Source organism: Cydia amplana, chromosome 10, assembly GCF_948474715.1.
Source record: "Cydia amplana chromosome 10, ilCydAmpl1.1, whole genome shotgun sequence".
In the NCBI taxonomy this organism is placed as follows: Eukaryota; Metazoa; Arthropoda; class Insecta; order Lepidoptera; family Tortricidae; genus Cydia; species Cydia amplana.
Window position 1 is genome coordinate 13,637,994 of NC_086078.1, and position 24,106 is coordinate 13,662,099.

Below are 24,106 nucleotides of genomic sequence, written 5' to 3' on the forward strand. Positions count from 1 at the left end.
CCGTAAGACACTGAACAAGGTTGTACCTTAGGTCCTTTTGAAATTAAAGCCGTTCGTACTATAAACAATTATAATATTCTTCCAAAACAAGTCTCCCAAACAAAATATAAAATTACACACTTAATATTCTAAAGCAAACAGTCGTTAGCTAGTTTGCGCAGGTGACAGCGCCATCTCTCGGTGCATTTGGAAACCGACCACCACGATATGTGTGTTTAAAGTTGTGACTTGGACATACCGCCCACCAAGGACCGAATGTCCTTTCTGACTGTCCACCATTGCAACATTAGCCACTTTACACTAATAGTATTAAGCAATGTACTCGTATTCACTGTTAGACACAATTAGCAGCTATTACATCTATGACAACTTAGTTTATCTATCTAACAGTATTATTATTGCATTGCACACTTATTCACTTACTGGTAATACACAAATTTTAGAAGTGGGGCGTTTTATCACGGAGTTCTTACATTTCAAAGATACCACTCTCGTTAATCCATCTGAGCCAGGATATTTAGTGAGGATTTTACCAAAAAGCCACTTACTAGGAGGTAAATCGTCTTCCTTCACCAAAACTATGTTCCCGATTTCCGGTTCAGGGGTCTTGAAGGCCCACTTGTAACGATGCATGAGATGGGTTAGATATTCATTTGACCATCGTCTCCAGAAATTCTGTAACATTTCTTGAGTGATCTGCCATCTTTTTAAAGTACTTAAATTACAGTTTTCATAATTGGCCTCAGGGATCGTCATGAGCGGTTCCCCTATTAAGAAGTGACCTGGGGTTAAAGGAGCGGCCTCTGTTGGATCATTGCTCAACATGGACAAGGGACGCGAGTTCAGACACGCCTCTATTTGGCTAAGCAGAGTGCTCATCTCTTCATATGTCAGAGTAGCTTCGCCAATTACGCGTTTGACGTGATATTTGACCGATTTTATGCCTGCCTCCCATAGCCCGCCAAAATTGGGTGCGCGGGGAGGGATAAAATGCCAATTAGTGCCACGGACAGCTAGACTGTCTGCCACTTCTTTGGTCATTGTCGACTTCTCCGCATCGAACAATTCTTTGAGCTCCTTTGAAGCGCCTATAAAATTAGTTCCGTTGTCACTGTACAGGTTGGCACAGTGACCGCGTCTAGCGACGAAGCGTTTAAACGCTTCTAAAAACCCTCTGGAGGTAAGATCGCTTACCACTTCAATATGTACGGCTTTTGTAACCATGCATACGAATAAACTTACATAACCTTTGAAAGCCTTGACCTCTGCCTTTAGAGGTTCTCAGCATAATGGGCCCCGCATAGTCTACACCACTATTTAAAAACGCTCTGGCGGGTGTAACTCTAACGGCCGGCAGAGTGCCCATAAGTTGATTCTGCAGTTTAGCCTTGTGCCGCACACAAACCACACATTTGCGCACACGACATTTCACCAGATTTTTGACTCCAATTATCCAGTATGCTGATCGGATAAAGTTTAGCATCAATTTTGCATCACCGTGTAACGTTTTCCTGTGAGCGTCGTCCACTATCAAATCAGAAAGGTGTGATCTGTGTGGCAAGATTATCGGTTCTTTGAAGCCTTGAGGTTCTTGTGAGTTAGTGATTCGTCCATTCACTCTAAGTAATCCCTGCTCATCAATGAAAGGGTTTAAGCTGAGTAGCTTGGACGATTTGGATGTGACCTGTCCGTATGTATGTATTTCTTTTATTTCGGCTTGGAATTCAGTAACTTGACTTAATTTAATACAAGTCACTAACGCTTCATCGAGTTCCCATTTGTTTAAATGCTTAAGCTCTTGACCTTTATTGATAATTTCTTTTTTCGTAACGAACCTTCTGCAAAATGCTATCACTCTAATCAGCCTTTGCAGTGAAGAATATTTGTCCAATATCGGCACTTCTATCTCACTCGTAGCCATGTGAACTCTTAAAGATTGCTCTTGATTGGTCTCATTGTTCTTTAACCTGTTGTATGCGATGTCTTTGTTCCACAGAAACTTAGGACCGAATTTCCATAGCCCTAACTCTGCAAGCTCCGATGGCTGCACTCCTCGCGAAGCACAGTCAGCTGGATTGTCCTTCGTGGAGACATGAAACCACTGCGAGGATTCCAATTTGGAATGGATTTCCGAAATTCGGTTCGCCACAAACGTTTTCCAATTACTTGGATGTTTATTTAGCCATGCTAATACCACTGAGGAATCAGTCCAAGCCTTTATATCGTTCCTGGGAATATTTAAAACCCCAGCTACCTCAACCAACAGTTTAGTCAGCAGGGCAGCACCACAAAGTTCCAAGCGTGGAATGCTGACTTGCCGAACGGGTGACACTCTGGTTTTAGCGCTAACTAGAACGACATGGACATCTGAATTTGCGTTTATAACGCGCATATAAACAACCGCAGAATAGGCAACATTGGATGCATCCGAGAAGCCATGTAATTCAGTGACGACGTCATCTGCCCTTGTGAACATCCACCGTGGAATACTGAAGTTGGTAAGTTGAGCCAGTTCATTGCGGTAAGTATACCAATCTTCTAAGATGCTTGATGGTGGTTCCTCATCCCATCCTGTCCCTGCTATCCACAATCGCTGTATGAATATCTTAGCTTTTATTACGCACGGAGCTATCCACCCCAGGGGGTCGAATAACCGCGAAACGTCGGATATAATCTTTCTTTTTGTTACAGGTGCAGACAACGGAGGCAGCTTCACCGAGTACTGAAATTCATCGCGACTTCTATTCCAGGTGAGTCCTAATATTTTTACTATATTGTCCTGTTTAAATTCTAAAGCTTTGTCCTGTTTATTATGTTCTCCATTTCCTGAGTCATCGATTATCTGTAGTAATTCATCTTTGTTACTTGACCACTTTTGTAGAATGAATCCACCCTTTTTTAATAGTGCCTTCATCTCCTGATATAATCTTGTACCCTCCTCTATGGTCTGGCATCCCGTCATAAGATCATCCATATAAAAATCCCTTGCGACTTTCTCTGATGCCATTGGGTACTCTTCTTTATGATCTGTGGCGACTTGATTTAAACTTCTGACTGCTAAATAAGGCGCTGAAGCCGTGCCGAAGGTGACAGTGAGTAGTTTGTAGTCTCGTATGTCGTTTTCCGGCGAACTTCTCCACACTATGCGTTGAAAATCGCAATCTTCTTCTGCCACTCTCACCATTCGGTACATCTTAACGATGTCCGCTATTAAACATACTGGATGTTTCCTCCAACTCATGATCAAATGACGCAGGTCTGGCTGCAACGTTGGTCCAACCATCAAGTTATCATTCAATGACACGCCGTCTTCATTTTTGCAGGATGCATCGAAGACCACCCTGACCTTTGTGGTTATCTTATCCTCTCTGACGACTGCATGATGTGGCAGGTAAGCTGATCTTTCTTTACTAATCTCTTGATTTGGTACAGGCACCATATGACCTAACTGTAAGTATTCATTTATTACTTCCGTATATCTCTCTTTTAGTACCTTATCTTTTGTGAACTTTCTTTCTAGTGCTTTTAACCTTTTTATTGCTATCTCACGAGAGTTGCCATTGTTGCAGGTCGACTCTTCATCGCGAAATGGCAACTTCACGACGTACCTACCATCTTCATTTCTACGCGTCGTGGCTGAGAATAAGTCTTCACACCTCTGTTCTTCTTTTGTTAACATCTGTGTACTCAATAAAGGCTCATTTTCCAATTCCCAAAATCTTTTTATTATTTCATTGTCCTCCACCTGTGTATGGAAAACGGATATTTGATTGTCTGCTCCTGCAGCGCGCACAGATCCAGACACTATCCAGCCAAAGGCAGTGCACTGAACTACCGGGGACCCGGCTGGTCCTTTCAATACACCTTCCCGTAAAATCTGGCTATAAACTTCTGCACTCAGTAAGAGGTCTATTTTATTGGGTGTGTTAAAGTTTTTATCCGCCAAACACAAGTCCTTTAATTGTATCCAATCCGGAACCGATATTTGCTTTTCGGGAAGTAAAGAGGTAATTTTTGTCAAAACAAAACACTTTACCTCCATCTTAAAGTTCGGATCCGTTAATGACTGGAGTTTTAACGTTACTGTTGCTTTTGACTTCACTGACCTCGGAACATCTCCTAATCCTGAAATTGTAGGGTTGGCATATGTTTTCTGCAATCCCAACCCTTGAACTGTGGCCTCTGTTACAAAAGAGGCCTGTGAACACTGATCCAACAAAGCTCTGAATGGCCGATACTGACCTGTTTTGGACTCAACGTTCACGATTGCCGTGGGTAACAAAACTCGGTTTTCTACCTGACCTTTCGCAAAACAAGTCACTACCGGTGTAGTCTCATCTGAAGCCTGACTGGAGCCTCCGTCTGACGGACCGTTAGTTGCCCTTCCAACCGATTGATCTGAACTACCTGAATTACCCGTTGGAACACCCTTTGGATGAAGTAAGGAATGGTGTTTTTTCTGACATACTCTGCAACTGGTGGCTTTTTGGCAAAATCTAACACCGTGATTACTACCTAAGCAGTTATAACAAATTCGATTATTGGTCACGAACTCGTGCCTCTTTTCATAATCCTGGTTAGCAAATTTCTTACAAAAGCATAATTTGTGATCCTCGCCACAAAATTCACAACTTAATTTTACTACGGTTGTCGCATGCAACACCTTTGTGTGACCTTTATTACTGGGAGCCTTTGAACTGACTGGTGTTGCCTTGTATACATTTTTTGGTTCAATGAATTCCAAAGCTCGATATCTATTGGTTAAAAACGTTTGAAATTCTTTAAACGTCGGCAACGCATCCGACGACACATTAGTTGCAACATTCAGCTCCCACTGCTTTCTGGATTCGGCATCCAATTTAAGTGAAAGTAAATGAATCAAAATTAGGTCCCAAGACGAAACATCTATACCCAAATTTTTTAATGCATTTAAACAATCGGAAGACGTATCCATCAACTCCTTTAAGCAACCTGCTGACTCAGTAGTAATATTCCGTTGACTAAGCAGACGTTTCAAAATGCAGTTCGAAATATATTTTTTATTACTATAGCGTTCCTCCAATTGTTTCCAACATTGAGCGTAATTTGCGTCTGACACGGGTGTGTGCCGAATCAATTGCTCAGCTTCCCCGGTCAAATAACCCTTAAGATATTGCAGCCTTTGTACATTATCTAACTCCGTGTTATTGTGTATCATTGACACAAACAAATCCCGAAAAGTGGGCCACTCTGTATATTTTCCTGAAAATGTGGGAATGCTAATCTTAGGCAATTTGACCAAAGAAGACCTTTTATGTACATTTTCATTTGCACTCATATTTATCTTACTTACATTAGACTGGAATTCAGTTAAAATGCGTTTCAAATCACACTTGTATGACATATACTGCTCTTCTGTTAATTCATATACATCATCGGTTGTATACTTCAAAGACCTTATGAGCGTAGCATCAGCTGTTTGCAGTAGCTCTTTATGACCCTGCCTAAAATCCTGCCACAGCTGTTCCAATGCCTCGAGCTTACTTTCAACATAATATTCAGTTATACGCTCCTTAGGGGACTTTTTAAAATTACTTCTCGCCTTAGTTATACGATTTGACAAATCAATTTGAAAATTTACCAAAGATTCCATGTTGAAACCACAAACTAAACAGATCTATAAAATCTCCAATGTTTCTAAATTATGATTACAATTTAAGTTGCAACAACTATTTCATAAACAAACTAAACCAATTCACACAAGTGCAAACTTGACACTTAGAAAATTTCCGAGGTAAAATTTGTAAAAAATTACAAGTGTTTGAAATTCTGGGACTTAGCCTAAATCCGGCATGGATTCCCCGTACCTTCGTTTTTCCACTAATTATTCTAAGTCCTAAAATTAATGAAGCTAAATATTACAAGTTAATTTTTAGTCTAATTTTGCACAAAGTCCAGAGCTCCTTGGTTATAAGGTTGAAAATGTCTAACTTTCTTGATGAACTTCACTGATTTTAAAGTTTTGAACTTCTTTGAAATAAGGTTGACTTTCGTACCAAATAATATAAATGTACTCACGGTTTGCACTTTTCACTTAAACCAACTTTCCACCTTGAACTGATGTGACGCGCTGCTTGCGCCCTCTCCGCTGTCCTCCTCTCCTGGCAACACACCTCCTAGTGTCTTCAGCTTGGCTCTCACTAGATGGCGCCACCGTCGCGTCGCTGTTGCTGCCAGCCAAATCGATCCCTCCGAACAGCAATCCACTGCTACTATGGGATCGATGCGAAGAGTAGCTCTGCTCACACGCACTGAACTACTAACTCTAAATCCGGCTCGTATGGACCTTGAACAAGGTTGTACCTTAGGTCCTTTTGAAATTAAAGCCGTTCGTACTATAAACAATTATAATATTCTTCCAAAACAAGTCTCCCAAACAAAATATAAAATTACACACTTAATATTCTAAAGCAAACAGTCGTTAGCTAGTTTGCGCAGGTGACAGCGCCATCTCTCGGTGCATTTGGAAACCGACCACCACGATATGTGTGTTTAAAGTTGTGACTTGGACAGACACAATTGTACAGCAATAACGCATACTGTAAGTCCATTGACATATTTAATTGCCTACAACATGATGACATTAAAGATTTGCCTATTAGTTTATTTAAGCGTAAACTTAAGACTTAAGAGAATGTTTTTACTCTGTTGAAGAATATTTTGATTACTTTAGACATCAAACTTGACATTTTATGATATAAATAATTAGCTATTGAATCTGTATTGTAGTTATGACACATTAGTAATTTAATTGTAATTTTGACATATACGCTAGATATAAGTGCAATAGATTTTTAGATTTAAGTACTCTAAGTACGTACCGTTGCATGCTTCTTTTTATATTTAGGTACTTTCTAGAATAGTTTTGCATGCCAGCTTCTGGTGGAATGTGTGTGATCACGGCATATTTTTATAACATCTTTTTCTACTCCAGCACTTAAATGTGTCAATTAAATGACTGACAGTGATATCTAAAGCAATGTCATTTGAATGCTTTGTCTATAGGCTCATAAGATGACTGCTAGCAGTCATCTTATGAGTATAATACAACTGCTTTATTTTTTTTAAAGATACAAGTTCCGATCATCTTGATTGAAAGAGGTATGTTTTCATTTACAATAATAACTCTTTTTTTTTTAAATAATAACTATTTTTTTTTTAAATAATAACTCAATTTTTTTTAAATAATAACTCTTTTTTTTTAATAATCTCTTTTTTTTTAATAATTTTTTTTTTTTTTTTTGCTGCAGCTGTCATAGAAAAAGTAATGTATGCAACAGCTCATAATTGGTTCTTAAAATTCTCGGGTCTTTTTTTACAAAACTCGACTACGTCTCGTTTTGTAACTTCGACCCTTGAATTTTAAGAACCCTTATTATATCACTGTTGCATAAACTACTATTTTGTACCACATTTTAAAGCGAAATAAAGATATTTGTATTTGTTGTCGACAATATTTTGCCAGCAACGGAACATCACTTGCCGAGAATGTAATAAAAAAGTACTTGTAACATTTTATCATGTAGACAATGGTAGTACCCCATTTGTCATGCGAAGCGAATCTTTGAGAGGATTTGGGTTATTTAGATTTGGGTTTGCATTGCCACAAAGGTTATTTTTAATAACAATGCATTTTTGACTTTAGTCTCATCAGCTGAAAGCAAGCTCTTGAAATATTTTTTTAGGATATCGGAAAATTTATTTATTTTAATATTAATCGTATAAACCTACAATCACAAAAATAAAATAACATAACAGTGTATCTTATTTGTGGACAATAATATACATATCAATAAAAACCAAATACCTATCAGGGAATGTAATTTTTTGCGGTCCCGAAAAAAGATGCCGCTAATTATTTCGTGTTAAAATTGTTTCGTGTTTCGTGTATTAAATATTTCTTGCAAACGCAGACTGCATTTACAGTTTATGAAATACGTAATAATATGGGTTATAACAAGAGCATTCTTGTGCTAGAATATAAAAAGGCTTCGCATCTCTTTCTCGACCTCTATATAATAAATAGAGCTGTGAGTCAGTGTTTAGATATTTTCATATTGAGGCAAAATGGAGAGATCGAGTCTTTCCGCGCCTCGAACATCATTGTATTTATAGGTCCTAAAGGGACATCTCATACACTAAGAGCTAGTCACTATTTTGAGTGAAATTATAAAACCCAGTACGGATATGATGGTCGTTCTTGTCTACGTGACAGCGTGATAAAACGGTGTCCGTCACTTTCTTTCCCACGGTGTTAAACAGTGACAGTTATTTTATCACGTGGATAAAGATGGATAAAGCTATCCATAATAGGCTGGCTGATGTGTCAACGGGACTATGGATATAAGATTATGTCATCCACGTGAAGTCTGAAACAACTGGCGGAATATATTTTGACAGTCTAATTTATAGCTCCTTTTTTTGCGAGCTCAAAAAGAGGAGGCTAGTATTCCTCTATTAGTTTTATGTTTTTTGACCGATTTCTCAAAGGCGGCTGAACCTTTTTTGAAGTTTTATTTTTGTTTTAAAGGGTTTAACATTAGTTGGTCCAATTAAAGGTTCTGATGATGAGATCCCAGATATCGAGGGAACCCTTTAAATATTATAGGCATATGGATTTAGGTATTTTATGTAGTAAATCCTGAAATTTCTCTCGAAAACTAATATTTGTTCTTTTTTAAATCTAACTTTTATTGGTGCCAGCTCTTTGTTTACATTTGAAATGTCAACAGAATTGAGACAAGTGACTCTTTTCTTTTTGCTGAATTCTTCCATTAATCAGAAACAAAAACGAAAACTCAATTTGGATTGGGGCGATGAGCTAACAAATCGGTAATTTTTTGGTTTGATATTTATTGAAGTGAAAACTTCTTTAGCGGCGCTGTGCACTTTTTGAGGTTGGGAAAAATTTTTAAACTCGAGACAGTGTAAGGCGTAAGGCGTAAGGCGTGTATGCCTGAGCCTGCTGTTTCGTTTTTATTCACCAAAGAACTTTAGTCATAACGTATCATAATCAGGTCAATTATTTAAAACTGGACTTTTATATTAAGCAATAAAGCTCAATGTTCTAATCTTGTACGAGCTGAAATACGAGGATCTCACATTTACATTCTAACTTTATATCACTCCAATATAATTCAATAAAGCTACATCTTGATGAAATCGCTAATAAAAGTGAACTCTAATACTGGTGAATAAAACACAAAATATCATGACCAAATATATTTAGATGCGAGGTCTGCAAGGTAACTTTACAATTTCTATTCGAATTTTAAACAATTAACGCTACAAATTTAAGCTCACTGGCCAGCAATTTCGGAACCAAAGTTTTTCAATAGAAAGGGATGGGTCAATTATACATAGTGCTGCAGACATTTTGGACTAGTCATTGAGTTTTCACTTCTGTCGGCACTCCTGGAGTGCAACCCTTTGTTTTTTTTATCCCCGTATCTGGTTTAAAAATATAACAAAACTTTATTTTGTATATGGTCTATAAATCGTAATAAAATAATCGCGAAATATTAAATTAATGTTCGTGTTTTCCTTATACTATCTAGTCTAATTAGTAATTTGATGGGTTAGTTAGGTAAATAAGACACCGTAAGAGTTCGTCTAACAGCCATTAAGTCAAATAATAGATATGGAATCGATATGGATCAGATATGTCAGTGTCAAAGAAGTGTTAAAAGGGTAGGTACCTGACGTTTTTGTTTGAAGAATCCATATCGTTTTCATATCTATTATTTGACGTATCTTAAAGTTCGAATATGGCTAGCTATAAGTAACTTGCACCGATTTGAATAGAACAAAGTGAAGTAGTGTCATTAAAGACGTCATATTTTCTTATAAATTTGATATTGGCACACGTGTCATTGCAAATTCCATGCAGAGTTATCTTGGTCCGACTATATCTATTACTCTCTATGTATATTTCTAAATAATAAAAAAGTACCTACTACTAAGTACTAATTTTATCTTTTAATTATTATTTTGAAATGAAATGAATGAATGTTTTTTTATTCTTTCAGGGTGCCAATGTCGACAAGCGAACGCTAGCGAGCGCTGAGCTGCGAAAACAGCGCACGTTCAGCGACAGGTCTCAGTTGAAATATGCCAGACGCTTGGTTGTCAAGCTTGGCAGCGCTGTGATCACCAGAGAAGATGCCAATGGTCTGGCTCTAGGCCGTCTGGCTTCTATTGTCGAACAGGTATGTTGAAATTGTCACTCATGACTTTTACAACAGAGTTAAGTATGAAAACATAATATAATAATAAAAACCCTAGTACACAGCGCAACAAAATACCGCATTATCTATCTAATTTTTTTACCTTTAAACGAGCAATTCTTGTTTATTTATATATATATATCGGGGATCTCGGAAACGACTCTAACGATTTCGATGAAATTTTTCGGGGGCGAAAAATCGATCTAGCTACGTCCTATCTCGGGGAAAACGCGCAATTTTTGAGTTTTTATATGTTTTCCGAGCGAAGCTCGGTTTCCCAGATATTAAATAATTATAGCTGTAAAGTATCTGTCAAAGACGGTTCATCGACTGAATATGTTTTTCAACGTAACTATATTTAGAATATGGTTATAATATGGTGGTGGTGGTTATATGGTGGGAATATGTATGGTTGAATAGGATAGGTATCTCAGTGCCCTTAAACTCTAAGAGCTTGTCATGATGAATTTGTTAGTCTTTGATGTCAAATTAGAAGCAAACAAACTGCGACTTCTAGCTGACAGCTGCCATTAAACAGAATGGTCGCAAAATACTTTTTAAAGAGCAATGGTTGGCTGACTTTTTCTTTGAGTTTCTCGACGGATATTTGTGCACAGAAAATCCGAAAAGGGCTCAATCTTTGTTTTTCACTTTCTACGGACTTTGCTAGCCAATCCTTTGTTCCTTCGTTAAATCTCAGATAAATAGACGTTTTCGTTCGTTGTGTTATTATAATAATTCAGAGAGAACATTGAGAGAATACTTTTTGTAATTAACTGTTTGTAATGTAATTTTTCACTTAAACTAAGTTGTATCAAACGCGTGTTCTACACTTGTATGGATAAAGCTTAAATCCTTTTCGAGGGACACATAATGACATTTTGTATAACTTGTAATTACTATATTATTCATATTCGTCTACATATCCATGTATTATTTTAATAAATAATTTATTACGCAAATTAATGAATAATATTTCAATAAACAAAGATAAGCGATGGTAATGTTGTGCCTAATTATTGACACATCAGCTTAATTAATATTTTATGTGTTCAATTGAAATACTCTCCATAAAATATTTAATTATACGAACACTCCAGAGCATTATACAAGAGTACCTACCTCAAATTACAACTACTCTTTATTGCAGTAACAAACCAATTTAAGTAGGGGTAAACCTCCGGCAGTCTTATCGTTCAAAAGCGATCTTGAGCGGATAACTTTTAGGTACTTATAAAAATACGTGAGAACATTTATGGCACAGCTTATATGCATTTTCCTTTTTAACACGCTTTTATTAGGGCGACCTGTATGTAACTAACTATGTAATGGAATCTTGCAAGTTAAATTTGATCCACTTCCCGGTTTCCGATTGAGCTGAAAATGCTGAAATTTTGCATACACATGTAAGTCGGGTGACATTGCAATATTATGGTACCATCGAGCTGAGACAGGAGGTGGCCATAGGATCTCTGTGATGAAACAACGCAACCTAATTGTGTTAGGGGTTTTTAGAATTGTCTCGATGAGTATTAGTTGTCTGTCGTAAGAAAAGTGCAGCGATAAATGCTTGTACCAAAAATGAAATTTTTGCCATAAACTTATTCTCAGGTAGCAGAATGCCACCACGAGGGTCGCGAGTGCATCATGGTGAGCAGCGGAGCCGTGGCCTTCGGCCGGCAGAAGCTGACCCATGAGCTGCTGATGTCCATGTCCATGAGGGAGACGCTTTCGCCCAGCGATCACTCTAGAGAGGTATGTAACTTAAGTACAGTCAAGTGTAAAAACGAATTACATTTCATTTGTCAAACACCAGAATAATCAATCAGTCATATATATTTATTTTATTTATTGTGACATAAAAATACAAACTAAACAATAAAACTAAACTAAGTACATGCATTATAAAACTAAAAATAATCTTAGAAATAAACTTATAAATAAAAAATACTGAGTTATGGTGCCCAGAAGACTGGCAGCGTTACCTCTTTGAATGGCCAGACTTAGTCTCTGGCCGAAGTAGCTGCCAGCCCTCTGGTCAAGAGACGCATCTACAAGACGCTCGGAAATCTCTTTGTATAAAGATTTCGCACTGGGCCCCCACGGTCCCAGTGTAAAAACGTAGGTGCATACAACTTACTCAAAAATATGTCCCATGATAGTTCTTAATTCGCTGACATAAGAGCTATGGGACATATTTTTGAGTATGATGAGTGCACCCATATTTTTACGCTTGGTGGTTTTTACCGGTGGTGATTTATATTTCATTTCGCCTTGATACTTCAATTACTAAAATGTTTAATTTAAATGACAAATTATAAATACATTATTTATTATTGTCAGATTTACAGATTTACACATCAAAGTAACTTAAAAAAACATATGATCTAAACTGACAAATGATACAAGAAAACTTAAAAAATAAAACACAAATTACACTTAGACTAAATGCAAATTCACAAAATCACAAAATATTATTCGACATACGGTATGGTATGCCGAATAAAATATAACCGACTACTACTATCTTCCTACTCCTAATAAAAATTAGGTTAGGTTAGGAAATTTGTAGTAGTATCAAGGTAGGTAAATTATTTGTCTGAATTATTATATGATGGAGCATAATTATGAATATATCTAGTGATTTTCATTAAAACACAATAAGACTAAATGAAAATCAATATCGGAATAATAATGTCCAGTCGCCATCAGATATATCGGAGCGGCCAAGGTGTTCACAATATCTGAGCACGCACTCTAACGCCCTGACAGTAGAGGCGTGTTCAGATATTTGTGAGCACCTTAGCCGCTCCAATATATCTGATGGCGACTGTCCAAACCGCTTGCGCGACGTTAATGAGAAATGTTGGGTTTTATTTATTTTGGTTGAATCTCATATTTAAGTAACATTTTAATATGAATAAATTTTAAATTTTTTACTCTCCCGGGACGTCTAATAAATGTTATGGCCCAATTTCGGATGAAATATTTGTGTCTATTCTTCAAAAGTAAGTCTGTATGTAAATGTTAGAACGAGATTTCTACATCAAACGACAAATGGTTTGGCTGTCTAACTGTGCCTAAATATTACCTAAGCGTTAGCATAATATATGTACAACGAATTACCGATTGAAAATAGTCCATTATTGAGTAGCCTGTTAGTATAATGAGTATTGCACAAGGTTATGAAGTTTTTGTTACACTTCGGGCCCGATTCGGATTTTGAAATAGCCATCTATTAGATATCTTTTAGACATCACCAAGATACGATAACGATATGTTTAAGATCTAACCTGTCAAATTTGACATTTGCGCGATTCTGGAGATACTCTTGAACGATTTCCACAGGATATGAGTTAGAGATCCAATTCACATCTAATAGATATCTAACTCTATCTAACGTAAAAGTGACATTGGTTGCCCGAATTGCGCTGCAAAAGAGAACTAGTTGATATCTAAACTATAACGTATCTAGAATGGATCTAGTACGTGTCGTCTCTTGTGAATATCTTGAAGTTCAAATACGGCAGTAACGGCCCAATTCGAACTTTAAGATACGTCTGTTAATAGATCTAGAAAAGATATGGATTAGATACCTATGTCAGTGTCAAATGTGACATTTCTTCAAACAAAAACGTCACTTTTGACACTGACATATCTTAATATCTAATCCATATCTTTTCTAGATCTATTAACTGACGTATCTTAAAGTTCGAATAGGGCCGTGAGTCTTAAATTGAGTATCATGGATAACAAACGTAACCTTAGAAAGCATGAAAAAGCTTTCAGTATGTTCATCTTGTATATTTTGAAGTAAAATCGGATTTAGCTATGGTTTATAAAGAGCATACCTGTGTTCTAAAATAGTTTGTTTTCTTGTTGTTTCTAGGATGCGAGCAACACCCTGGATCCCCGCGCGGCGGCGGCCGTGGGTCAGTCGGAGCTCATGTCGATGTATGACGCCATGTTCTCGCAGTACAACGTGAAGATCGCACAGGTAAATACATATACTTTACAGTACATATGGTGCTACTTTCCCGAACTAGTGCGGGAAAGAGTACTTTCCGTGAATATGTCGAAAGTTTAAAGTGCCATATGTACTGTAAAACGTTGGACGATACACGTGCGAATAGGTAATTCGCAACTCGTGTCGATTTAAAACACTCCCTTCGGTCGTGTTTTAATTTATCGCCACTAGTTTCGAATTTCCTCTTTTCCGCACTTGTACCGTAAATAACTATTACATATGTATGAAGGAAAACAAAAGTTTTCTCTCCGAAACCCGATAGTTTAGGATACCACAGGTCCACAGCCTTTCTGGTTATGACAGGTATCGGACAAAATGGGTCTGGTGAAGTTATAGGATGTACCGAAATTATAAGCATTTTTAAATAGAAAAAATCCTTAGATAGAAAAAAAGTAACTGGATCTGTGTATGACCCATTAAGGTTTTATAGTATTGTGTATAATGATGAAGACACCGGGCGCTAAAATGACTGGCGATATTTATATAAATTGAAAAGATGAACTTGACATTGAACTAAAAGAAGTCGTCTCAAATATATATTTGTTATTGCGTTTTGGGTAATAACATTTTACAGAAATTATTACGATCACGTAGTCAAAACTCAACAACTCATTTATAGTAAGTTAATAACAAGCAAAAGCTTTTAAGAAAACACGCAGGGCTAATAGTCCGTCTAGACGCTCGTAAACCGGAGGATTCAAATTTTATTGTGTTTAATTGCTTCAAAAAAGTAATTAACGGGGAGCGCGTTTGACTGCCCAATTTTGGCGCTTTTAGCGTAATGTAGGGTTGCCATACGTCCCGGTACGTCGGGACATGTCCCGGTTTGAAGCACGGTGTCCCGACGTCTCGGCCGGTAATAAAATTGTCCCGGTTTAAAAATCATAGTTATTTAGTAGGGGGCTGAACTTGGTAAATAATAATATGCCTATATTTCTATGTTTCATATGGCCACAATAGTATTAATGTAAATTAAGTTATTTTATAGCTTTTAAAGTCTGTATGTAATGTAGAGCTCGAATTTCAGGCTCCCGAGGGCCTAAAACCTCATCAATGGAACTTCGGCCCTCCGAGTAACTCTTGTACATATGACACATAATTATTGTTAAGTAACATTTGACGATTGGTTCGTGTTAGAGCGCTGCTTTCTTACAGCTCGACTTTCGGCGTCACTTAATTTTTAACAAATTTTCAGAAGCTTGGCATTTTTCCTCGCATGAAAGCTCACCGCGCTGGTTATAAGTACGCTTCGGGCTTATTAAGTAATGTGGAGATTTCTGAGCTCGACCTTCAGCCTCACTTTTTACCTAAATTTTTGGTTTGTCATCCAAATCTTCTCTTCTTCAGCTTAGCCTTTGACCTCGCTGCGCCACGCTCGGCCTGCGGTCTCGTTTTTTAACACAATGGACATTGGTTGGCGTCTATGCTCTAGCTGAGCTTATCCTGAAGCACGGCTTCGACCTCGCATGAAAGCTCGCCTCACTGGGGAACTTCGGATTTTTAGGCCCGGCCCGGCCTTTTTAACACACGCTTTCACAATTTTGTCACATAAAATTTCGCGCTCGCTGCGCTCGCGTTTTTTGCTGGTTGACCCTATGAATCTACATGTTAGCTTAACTGGTCAATGAACAGTCATTTAAACACATGGAAAATTTATCTCCGAAACTACTGTGCTAAAATTTTGAAAAAAAAAACACACAAAATAGTTCTTTACCTATCGATGACAGGAAAACCTATTAGAAATGTGCAGTCAAGCGTGAGTCGGACTTAAGTACTTAGTTTTTGATGCTACCCCTACGGGTTTTTTAAAGACATTTCACTCACGTTTCACATGGAAAAATACATTGTTAAAAATTGTGTAATGTACGGAACCCTTGGAACGTGAGTCCGACTCGCACTTGGCCGGTTTTCTTTAAATGTCCCGGTCTGAGTCCCCACACTTATGGCAACCCTAGCGTAATGGCTTGTTTGAAGTCGTTCTCAATTAATTTAACTAATAAAAAACAAGTAAGTTAACCTTTTCTTTTTAGCGCATCGTAAATTTTACGGCAAAACAGAAAGGTCTCTTCTTGGCCCTTCCAAACTAGCTACCAATATCAGGGTTCCGTATATTTTTGATTCGTCAGTTAAATCCTTTCAAGAAGCATTCAAACTTTAACCGATGATTTAGATTTCACACTCAGTAAAAGCCAGTATAATATTATACTTCTATACGCGTGAGCGAGATGTACTGCGAATAAATAATATCAATGTCAGATTTTTATAAGTTGAACATTTACGCGTACTAAGATTTCCAGCTACATAGGAAAGTTAATTGCCACGAACTACGACGTAGTATCTCGTAGCGAAGCTCATACCGACATTTTTTTAATTTTTTCTTTAATCACACGGGTATTAGTTTTATGATTAAGTAACTTATAGGTATTAACTGTAAAATTTGAGCGTGAGATTGCATATAAAATGAGCAAGTGGGCAAACCCAATAAACTGATATCTAGATCGTAAATAGGCAAAATTTTACGACGCAAAGATCTGAAATAAGACAAAGCTACTTAGCATCCGAGGTTCTTTATAGCTAGGTACTATCTCGTTATTAAGATAAATAAAGTACATCTGGTACAAATGGCGCGCTGTGTACGCACGTCACGGACTCCAAAGATGTTCACCAAAACAACTCGGCAATGTCGTAAGTATTTCATAATATTACCCCGCACCGACGAAGCACTCAGCATACAAATTCACATCAATTAAACGTATGACATGAATTTTGAATCAAAATTTTAGAGCAAGTAATATTTTACACAGCTTAAAACATAGGCAGGCTTTTAATAAAAAAAACTTGTTCATGCACCAAAAAACTTGTAACCGCATATGTTTTAAAACCGACGGAATACTGCGGCTTTTGCTATACCTATGAATAAAAATAACTCTGCATATTTTTTAAGGGAAGGTTTCGCTTAAATTTACTTTTAAATAATGGTGTGTTTTTAATATTGAAACCTTAAAAACACTGGGAAATTTAAAAAAGCGGCCAAGTGCGAGTCGGACTCGCCCATGAAGGGTTCCGTATTTAGGCGATTTATGACGTATTAAAAAAAAACTACTTACTAGATCTCGTTCAAACCAATTTTCGGTGGAAGTTTACATGGTAATGTACATCATATATTTTTTTTAGTTTTATCATTCTCTTATTTTAGAAGTTACGGGGGGGGGGACACACATTTTACCACTTTGGAAGTGTCTCTCGCGCAAACTATTCAGTTTAGAAAAAAAAGATATTAGAAACCTCAATATCATTTTTGAAGACCTATCCATAGATACCCCACACGTATGGGTTTGATGAAAAAAAAATTTTTGAGTTTCAGTTCGAAGTATGGGGAACCCCAAAAATTTATTGTTTTTTTTTTCTATTTTTGTGTGAAAATCTTAATGCGGTTCACAGAATACATCTACTTACCAAGTTTCAACAGTATAGTTCTTATAGTTTCGGAGAAAAGTGGCTGTGACATACGGACGGACAGACAGACGGACAGACGGACAGACGGACAGACAGACAGACAGACATGACGAATCTATAAGGGTCCCGTTTTTTGCCATTTGGCTACGGAACCCTAAAAAGGTTCATATGCACTTGTGTTTTGTTTTATGATCTCTAAGTGGCCCATGTAACTTTCAGTGGTAGGTACCTATGTATTTTTTTTAATGGGGGATCATCAACTTTTATTCTAAGTACATAAGTCAAATTAATTATACTTACCTACGTCGTCTTCATCTTCTAAATCTCGTTAAACTTCTAATTATGTAAATATTTTAAAAACTTCACAAATTCGATAAAAAAGAAAAGCCAGCGCGAGTTTGTTGCTAATCCTCGGAGTAAGAAACTGAATGAATGAATTTAGATCGGATTTAGACAACTTGTACGGATAATTTCCAGAGCCTTGGGACTTAACTGAAGAGAGGCATCTGCATTTTAAAACTCTAAAACAACTTTCAGTGTCCAGTTACAATGGATTTAGACTGAAAAAGAATTTAAATTAAAGTAGGATTCAGGGATATTGTTTATCTTAGCTTAAAATTAACAGTTACCCGAAATGTTATTACTTTTATACAATTTTAATGAAATGAAATACGTTCTTATAATAAACGTTATTATTGAACGTGAATATTGCAAAAGAAGAATAATTGTTTTTTTATTGCCGATTGTGCTAATAAAGTACCCAGTAGTTAAATAAATAAACTGTGTAGAGTCTGTGCGGAAAGAGATGAGTCGTGGAATGTATGGGGCCCAATACATTCCACGACTCTTCTCTTTCCGCACAGACTCTAATATTTCAAACCTAATATAATAACAGCAACGTCTGAACGCCGTATCAGTGAGCCTAGACAATTAATTACCATTTAAGATTTTAGTTACGTTATATTATTTAGATATACATGTCCCTTTGTTCATTTTAACCTAACAAGCAGTTATCTCCCATCTTTGAAATTACAAAATGATAGTCTAAATAACGAATTATTAGAAATACTTCAAAAAATTGTTTCATTAGTGTCTAAGATTTATTGTTATTTTGACTAGCCATGCAATTAACCTTAATAGTCAATGCTTGATCATTTTATTATTAAATAACCTCTTTCATTAATCATTCATCATTTTAATAATAACTGGGCAGTTTTCATTTTAAATTAAGTAAATCTTCTTTAGCCGAATTCTCCCTAAACCCTGGCTATAAAATTTCATTGAAAACCTTAGTGTATTAAGTAAAGGTTTATTTAATGTTAAAGAATGTTTTCTAAAAATTAGCCTTAAATTACAGAATTTATACACATAGTTTTCAATAATATTAATATCAATCTATGGGATTGAAAAAAAAATCGTCTAATGTTACTACATACATGTGTATATATTTCATATTATGATTTTTTGAAAACTTCAATAATGAATAGGTAATAAAGAATACAATGACTCTTTGTATAATATCTTGGGATAATATCTCGCCTTTAAAGTCATAATGAATAACCAAAATGTTTTATTCCTAGGTGCTAGTGACCAAGCCCGACTTCTACAACGAGGAGACCCGCAAGCATCTGTTCGCCACGCTCTCCGAGCTAATTTCGCTCAACATAGTTCCCATTATTAACACGAACGACGCGGTCAGCCCGCCCATGTTCGTACACGATGACACGGTGGTGCCAGGCACTGGGAAGAAGGTAAGCGATTGTCAACTTTAAATGAACAAGCATAAGGTGCAATTTAGATGCATTTGGAAGAAGCTAATCGAATTTAAACCTTAATCGGACTGATATAAAGTAAAGTTCATCATCAATGCATTGAATTTTAAATTGAAATTAAGCCGTCTCCAAATCTCCAATTTTCCGAACGTGACATTGACTGACGAATTACCCACAAATTAGTAGACGGGCAGCTTTGAAATTATTTTTTGTATACATATGTTTACAATAATTCACTCCCTAGTGAATCTGTTACCTATCGACCTTATGGTAGATTAACAGCATGTTTGTGTAATTAAAGGTATTAATTAGCATTCCTGACAACGATGTTCAACCAGTTTTCTATTACAAAACACCGAGTTATCAAATTGACTAGCACCGTGCACCGCCAGCATACTTTGGCATAACAATCCTCATCGGATTTTCAAAGAGAAAGATCAAAGGGAATTATTAAAGAAAAGAGTCGAGTCCTTGTTAAAAGTACTTGGAACTTTCTCGGGATCTTATAGGAAAAACTTGACAGCTCCTTTAAATCGTGTTTTCTTTTACTTGCGACACTGATAAGGGTTTTAGCGAGGATAAATCTAGTTTATCGTATTACGAGTACATAAAAGACAATAAATTTCAGCTACAATTATTTTTAAAGTTGGGTACTTTCATGAGATATCTGATATTTTATTTTTTGATTAAAGCAACCAGTCTAATGTTAGTTTGTGTTTATTACGATGCCAAATGGCGTGAATGTAATTGAATGGGTCTTCTGTTTTAATTAGGGTATTGGACTAAAGGACAACGACAGCCTCTCAGCGTTGCTAGCGGCTGAGGTGCAAGCCGACTTGCTCATCATGATGTCAGACGTCGATGGCATCTACAACAAGCCGCCGTGGGAAGACGGCGCCCGCATGATGCACACATACACAGCTAAAGATAAGGACCAAGTGGAGTTTGGAACTAAATCCAAGGTAAATACACAAAGATATCAGTCGCCGATGAAATTCCACCTACAACTAATTCATCATGATTCTCACGATCAGTTGAAAGATCGTCCACTGCTAGACAAAGGATCATGATCTAAATGCTTGATTTATAATTTCGACTCTCAGAGTCTACTTAAGTACCATAGTTTGGTAAGTCTGTTCCACCACAAAACTCTTTCTTTCGATGTAAAAACTCTATTTTACTCTTAACTTATCAGTTCAAAAGTGTAATATAAATGATACGAAATATCATACAGGTCGGCACCGGTGGTATGGACTCCAAAGTCAACGCCGCGACCTGGGCCATGGCTCGCGGCGTAAGCGTGGTGATCTGTAACGGTATGCAAGAGAAAGCCATCAAGACCATCATTAGTGGCAGGAAGGTCGGCACATTCTTCACCGACTGCCCAGCTCCTACTAGTTCTTCTGTGGATGTTTCTGCTGAAAATGGTAAGAAAAGATAATAATATATTTACATCAATTGCCTTTACATTAATTTGAATATCACTCATGGTAATTGTTTTATTTTAGCTCGCACGGGTAGTCGAGTTCTGCAGCAGCTGTCACCAGGGGACAGAGCTTTGGCAATCCACACCCTTGCTGACCTTTTAGTTGACAAACAGGATCAGATATTGCAGGCAAATTCCAAAGATTTAGAAGAAGCTACGAGAGATGGCCTTGCTAAACCCCTCTTAAATCGACTCGCTTTAAGTGCAGGAAAGCTGAAAACTTTATCGATCGGATTGAAGCAAATTGCTGACTCAAGTTACGATAATGTTGGCAGAGTTCTGAAGAAAACTAAGTTGGCAGAGAACTTAGTACTTCGACAAATAACTGTACCAATTGGCGTACTTCTAGTCATATTCGAGTCAAGGCCAGACTCTTTACCACAAGTTGCTGCTTTGGCCATGGCATCAGCTAATGGTCTTCTGCTAAAAGGAGGCAAAGAAGCCGCTCACTCTAATAAAGCACTCATGGAATTAGTCAAGGAATCTCTTAAAACTGTCGGTGCTCAAGATGCTATATCTTTAGTATCAACCAGAGAGGAAATCAGTGACTTGCTATCAATGGAGAAACACATCGATTTGATTATCCCCCGTGGATCATCAGACCTCGTCAGGAATATACAGAAGCAGTCGCAGCACATTCCCGTCCTTGGTCACGCAGAAGGTGTCTGTCACGTGTTCGTAGACAAGGATGCCGACCCAACTAAGACCTTGAAGATAGTAAGAGATGCCAAATGCGACTACCCCGCCGCTTGCAACGCGATGGAAACTCTACTGTTGCACGAGGACCATCTTCACAGCTCTCTATTCACGGATATCTGCAATATGTTGAAGAAGGAAGGCGTGAAAATTCACGCTGGGCCACAGTTATCAAATCACTTGACTTTTGGTCCCTCGCCGGCAAAGACGATGAAGCACGAGTATGGCGCTCTGGAGTGCTGCATTGAAATTGTGAAGGATCTCAATGAGGCGGTGGACCACATACACAAGTTTGGAAGCTCCCACACCGACGTTATTGTTACTGAAAATGGTGAGCTCAATTCATTCATATTTTAAATAATTACGTAACACACATTACGTAATTCTTATCTTATAGCTGGTAGCTATTTGTATCGGATGTGTTTCTAATTATGCGTAAAGATAAAAAGATAATTATGACTATTTTAAAACAATGATAACATTCACTTTGTTTGTGTGTGATTTATACTATTAGTTTAACTTGTTTACATAACAGCTGTAGATAACTTAGAAAATCATAAATTGTTATTAGTAAGTCCTATCAGTGGTTTGAAGATTTCCTCTACTTAAGAGTACAAGAATTTAATTTCACAAACGGGTCTACCGCGATATAATTTCATTGTTTTTACCTTAAATTCCGACGTTTCAGCTGAGTTGCACCAGCTGTGGTCATGAACCCGTAGCTGCGGTAGACCCGTTTGCGAAATTAAATATGTGTACAAAACGCGAGAGTTTAAAGTGTTATACAAGAATTTAAGTTAAATATTACTACAATATTATCTTTGTCCAACTGTATTTGTTTTAGTTAAGACTTGTTACTTGTAAGAATTTACTCAATCTTGCTTTTTTGTCTGCCTTCACGTATTTTATCTCATTTTATCTTCTAGACGAGTCTGCGAAACGTTTCCTGAACTCCGTTGACAGCGCGTGCGTGTTCCACAACGTGTCCTCTCGGTTCGCCGACGGCTTCCGCTTCGGCCTCGGCGCTGAAGTCGGCATCTCCACTGCCAGGATACATGCCAGAGGTATTTCTTAAGCCCTGGTTCCCTAGGATAGCGGCCGTCACCATACGAAATACTACTACATCCATATTTAGCCGTATTGTTTTGTATAGAGATGGCCGCTATGTAACGGCACCGCTATCGTAGGAAAACAGAGTTATGGCGTAATAAACGTCTGTCAAATCTAACAGACCGTCGAGAACTTTCTCTATCCGTCAATTTGTCATATCTGTTTGTTAGGAGGAGGCAACATTTAACAGAGGTTTGTGAGATGTTGCTAAGTTTTATGAATAAGGGGGTTAATTATTAACAGCTGCAGGGCTGCACTTTCCGAGCCTATGCGAAATTAACTATATCTCTTTGTCTGTTAGGTATAGATAGGAGATTTAAAAAACCTAAAAAATTACGCGCCACCGTGGCGCAAGGGATATTCCACGGGTTAATATAGACCTAATACTTATACAAAAACAGAAATCAAAATTTCCTCATAATATCAGGTCCAGTTGGCGTTGAGGGTTTGCTCACAACGAAATGGATCCTCGAAGGCACGGACCACACTGCCGCCGAGTTCAACGAAGGCAGGAGGACCTGGCTGCACGAGAAACTTCCCGTCAATTGACTCATAAGGGGTTTTGCGAAACTATTTAATACTTTTAGGAGATTAGTATGTATGAGATAGGTATAATTGTTATTTGTAAAGTTTTTGATGTTATTTAATCTTTAATAAATGAATGAATATTATCAAATTTTGTTTGTACTACACCTGCGGTCTGCAAACTTGTGGTCGTGTTGTCGCTCCCGTATTGGCTCAACGATGACTCAGTGTAAGGCCTGAGCAGACGCTTGAAGCGGAGCGTTCGGCGGGGCGTGCAGCGTGGCGTCGGGGTCAGGAGTAATTTGAGCAGCGTGCACTAAGGCCGCTCCTATACGTTTGCATTTGTTTAACATGCACGCCGCACGCCCCGCCCCACTGCACGCCCAACATGAGCATCCACTCAGGCCTTACACTCAGGCTAGATCAGGCCGAGGCCGACATGTCATTTTCTATGACGGATGATCGGTCATCAACTCATCACGTGTGATTTCCATAGAAAACGAAGCGCCGCCGCCGGAAGCTCCGGCCCGGCCCCGGCCCGGTCTTGCGCGAGTCATCCTTTACACTGTGTTGTCGCCCTACCTGACACTGTTTTAATAGTCTGTAATAGACTCGAAGGCTAAAGAGATGTGACTTTTAAAAGAAAAAAAGATCAAATGATCAAATTAAAATTATTTAAATAAGACTAAAAATTATAAAGATAAAATAACATTCAACCACAAAACTATAATGAAAACTTATATAACTTCAATTAAACAACTACAAACAA

General features: G+C 37.6%; 1 protein-coding gene across 2 annotated transcripts in view; it reads left to right on the forward strand.

The window, feature by feature from the left end:
• Positions 1–23,491, forward strand: part of LOC134651324 (delta-1-pyrroline-5-carboxylate synthase) — a 54,408-nt gene extending 30,917 nt beyond the window's left edge. For both annotated transcript variants that reach the window (XM_063506393.1, XM_063506392.1), the window contains 9 exons: positions 10,068–10,247; positions 11,877–12,020; positions 14,155–14,262; positions 19,329–19,499; positions 20,294–20,482; positions 20,755–20,947; positions 21,029–22,033; positions 22,629–22,766; positions 23,240–23,491. In XM_063506393.1, the coding sequence (XP_063362463.1) occupies positions 10,068–10,247; positions 11,877–12,020; positions 14,155–14,262; positions 19,329–19,499; positions 20,294–20,482; positions 20,755–20,947; positions 21,029–22,033; positions 22,629–22,766; positions 23,240–23,361 (2,250 nt within the window). In that variant the 3' untranslated portion in view covers positions 23,362–23,491. The remainder of the gene's footprint in view (positions 1–10,067; positions 10,248–11,876; positions 12,021–14,154; positions 14,263–19,328; positions 19,500–20,293; positions 20,483–20,754; positions 20,948–21,028; positions 22,034–22,628; positions 22,767–23,239) is intronic.
• Positions 23,492–24,106: the final 615 nt, after the last annotated feature.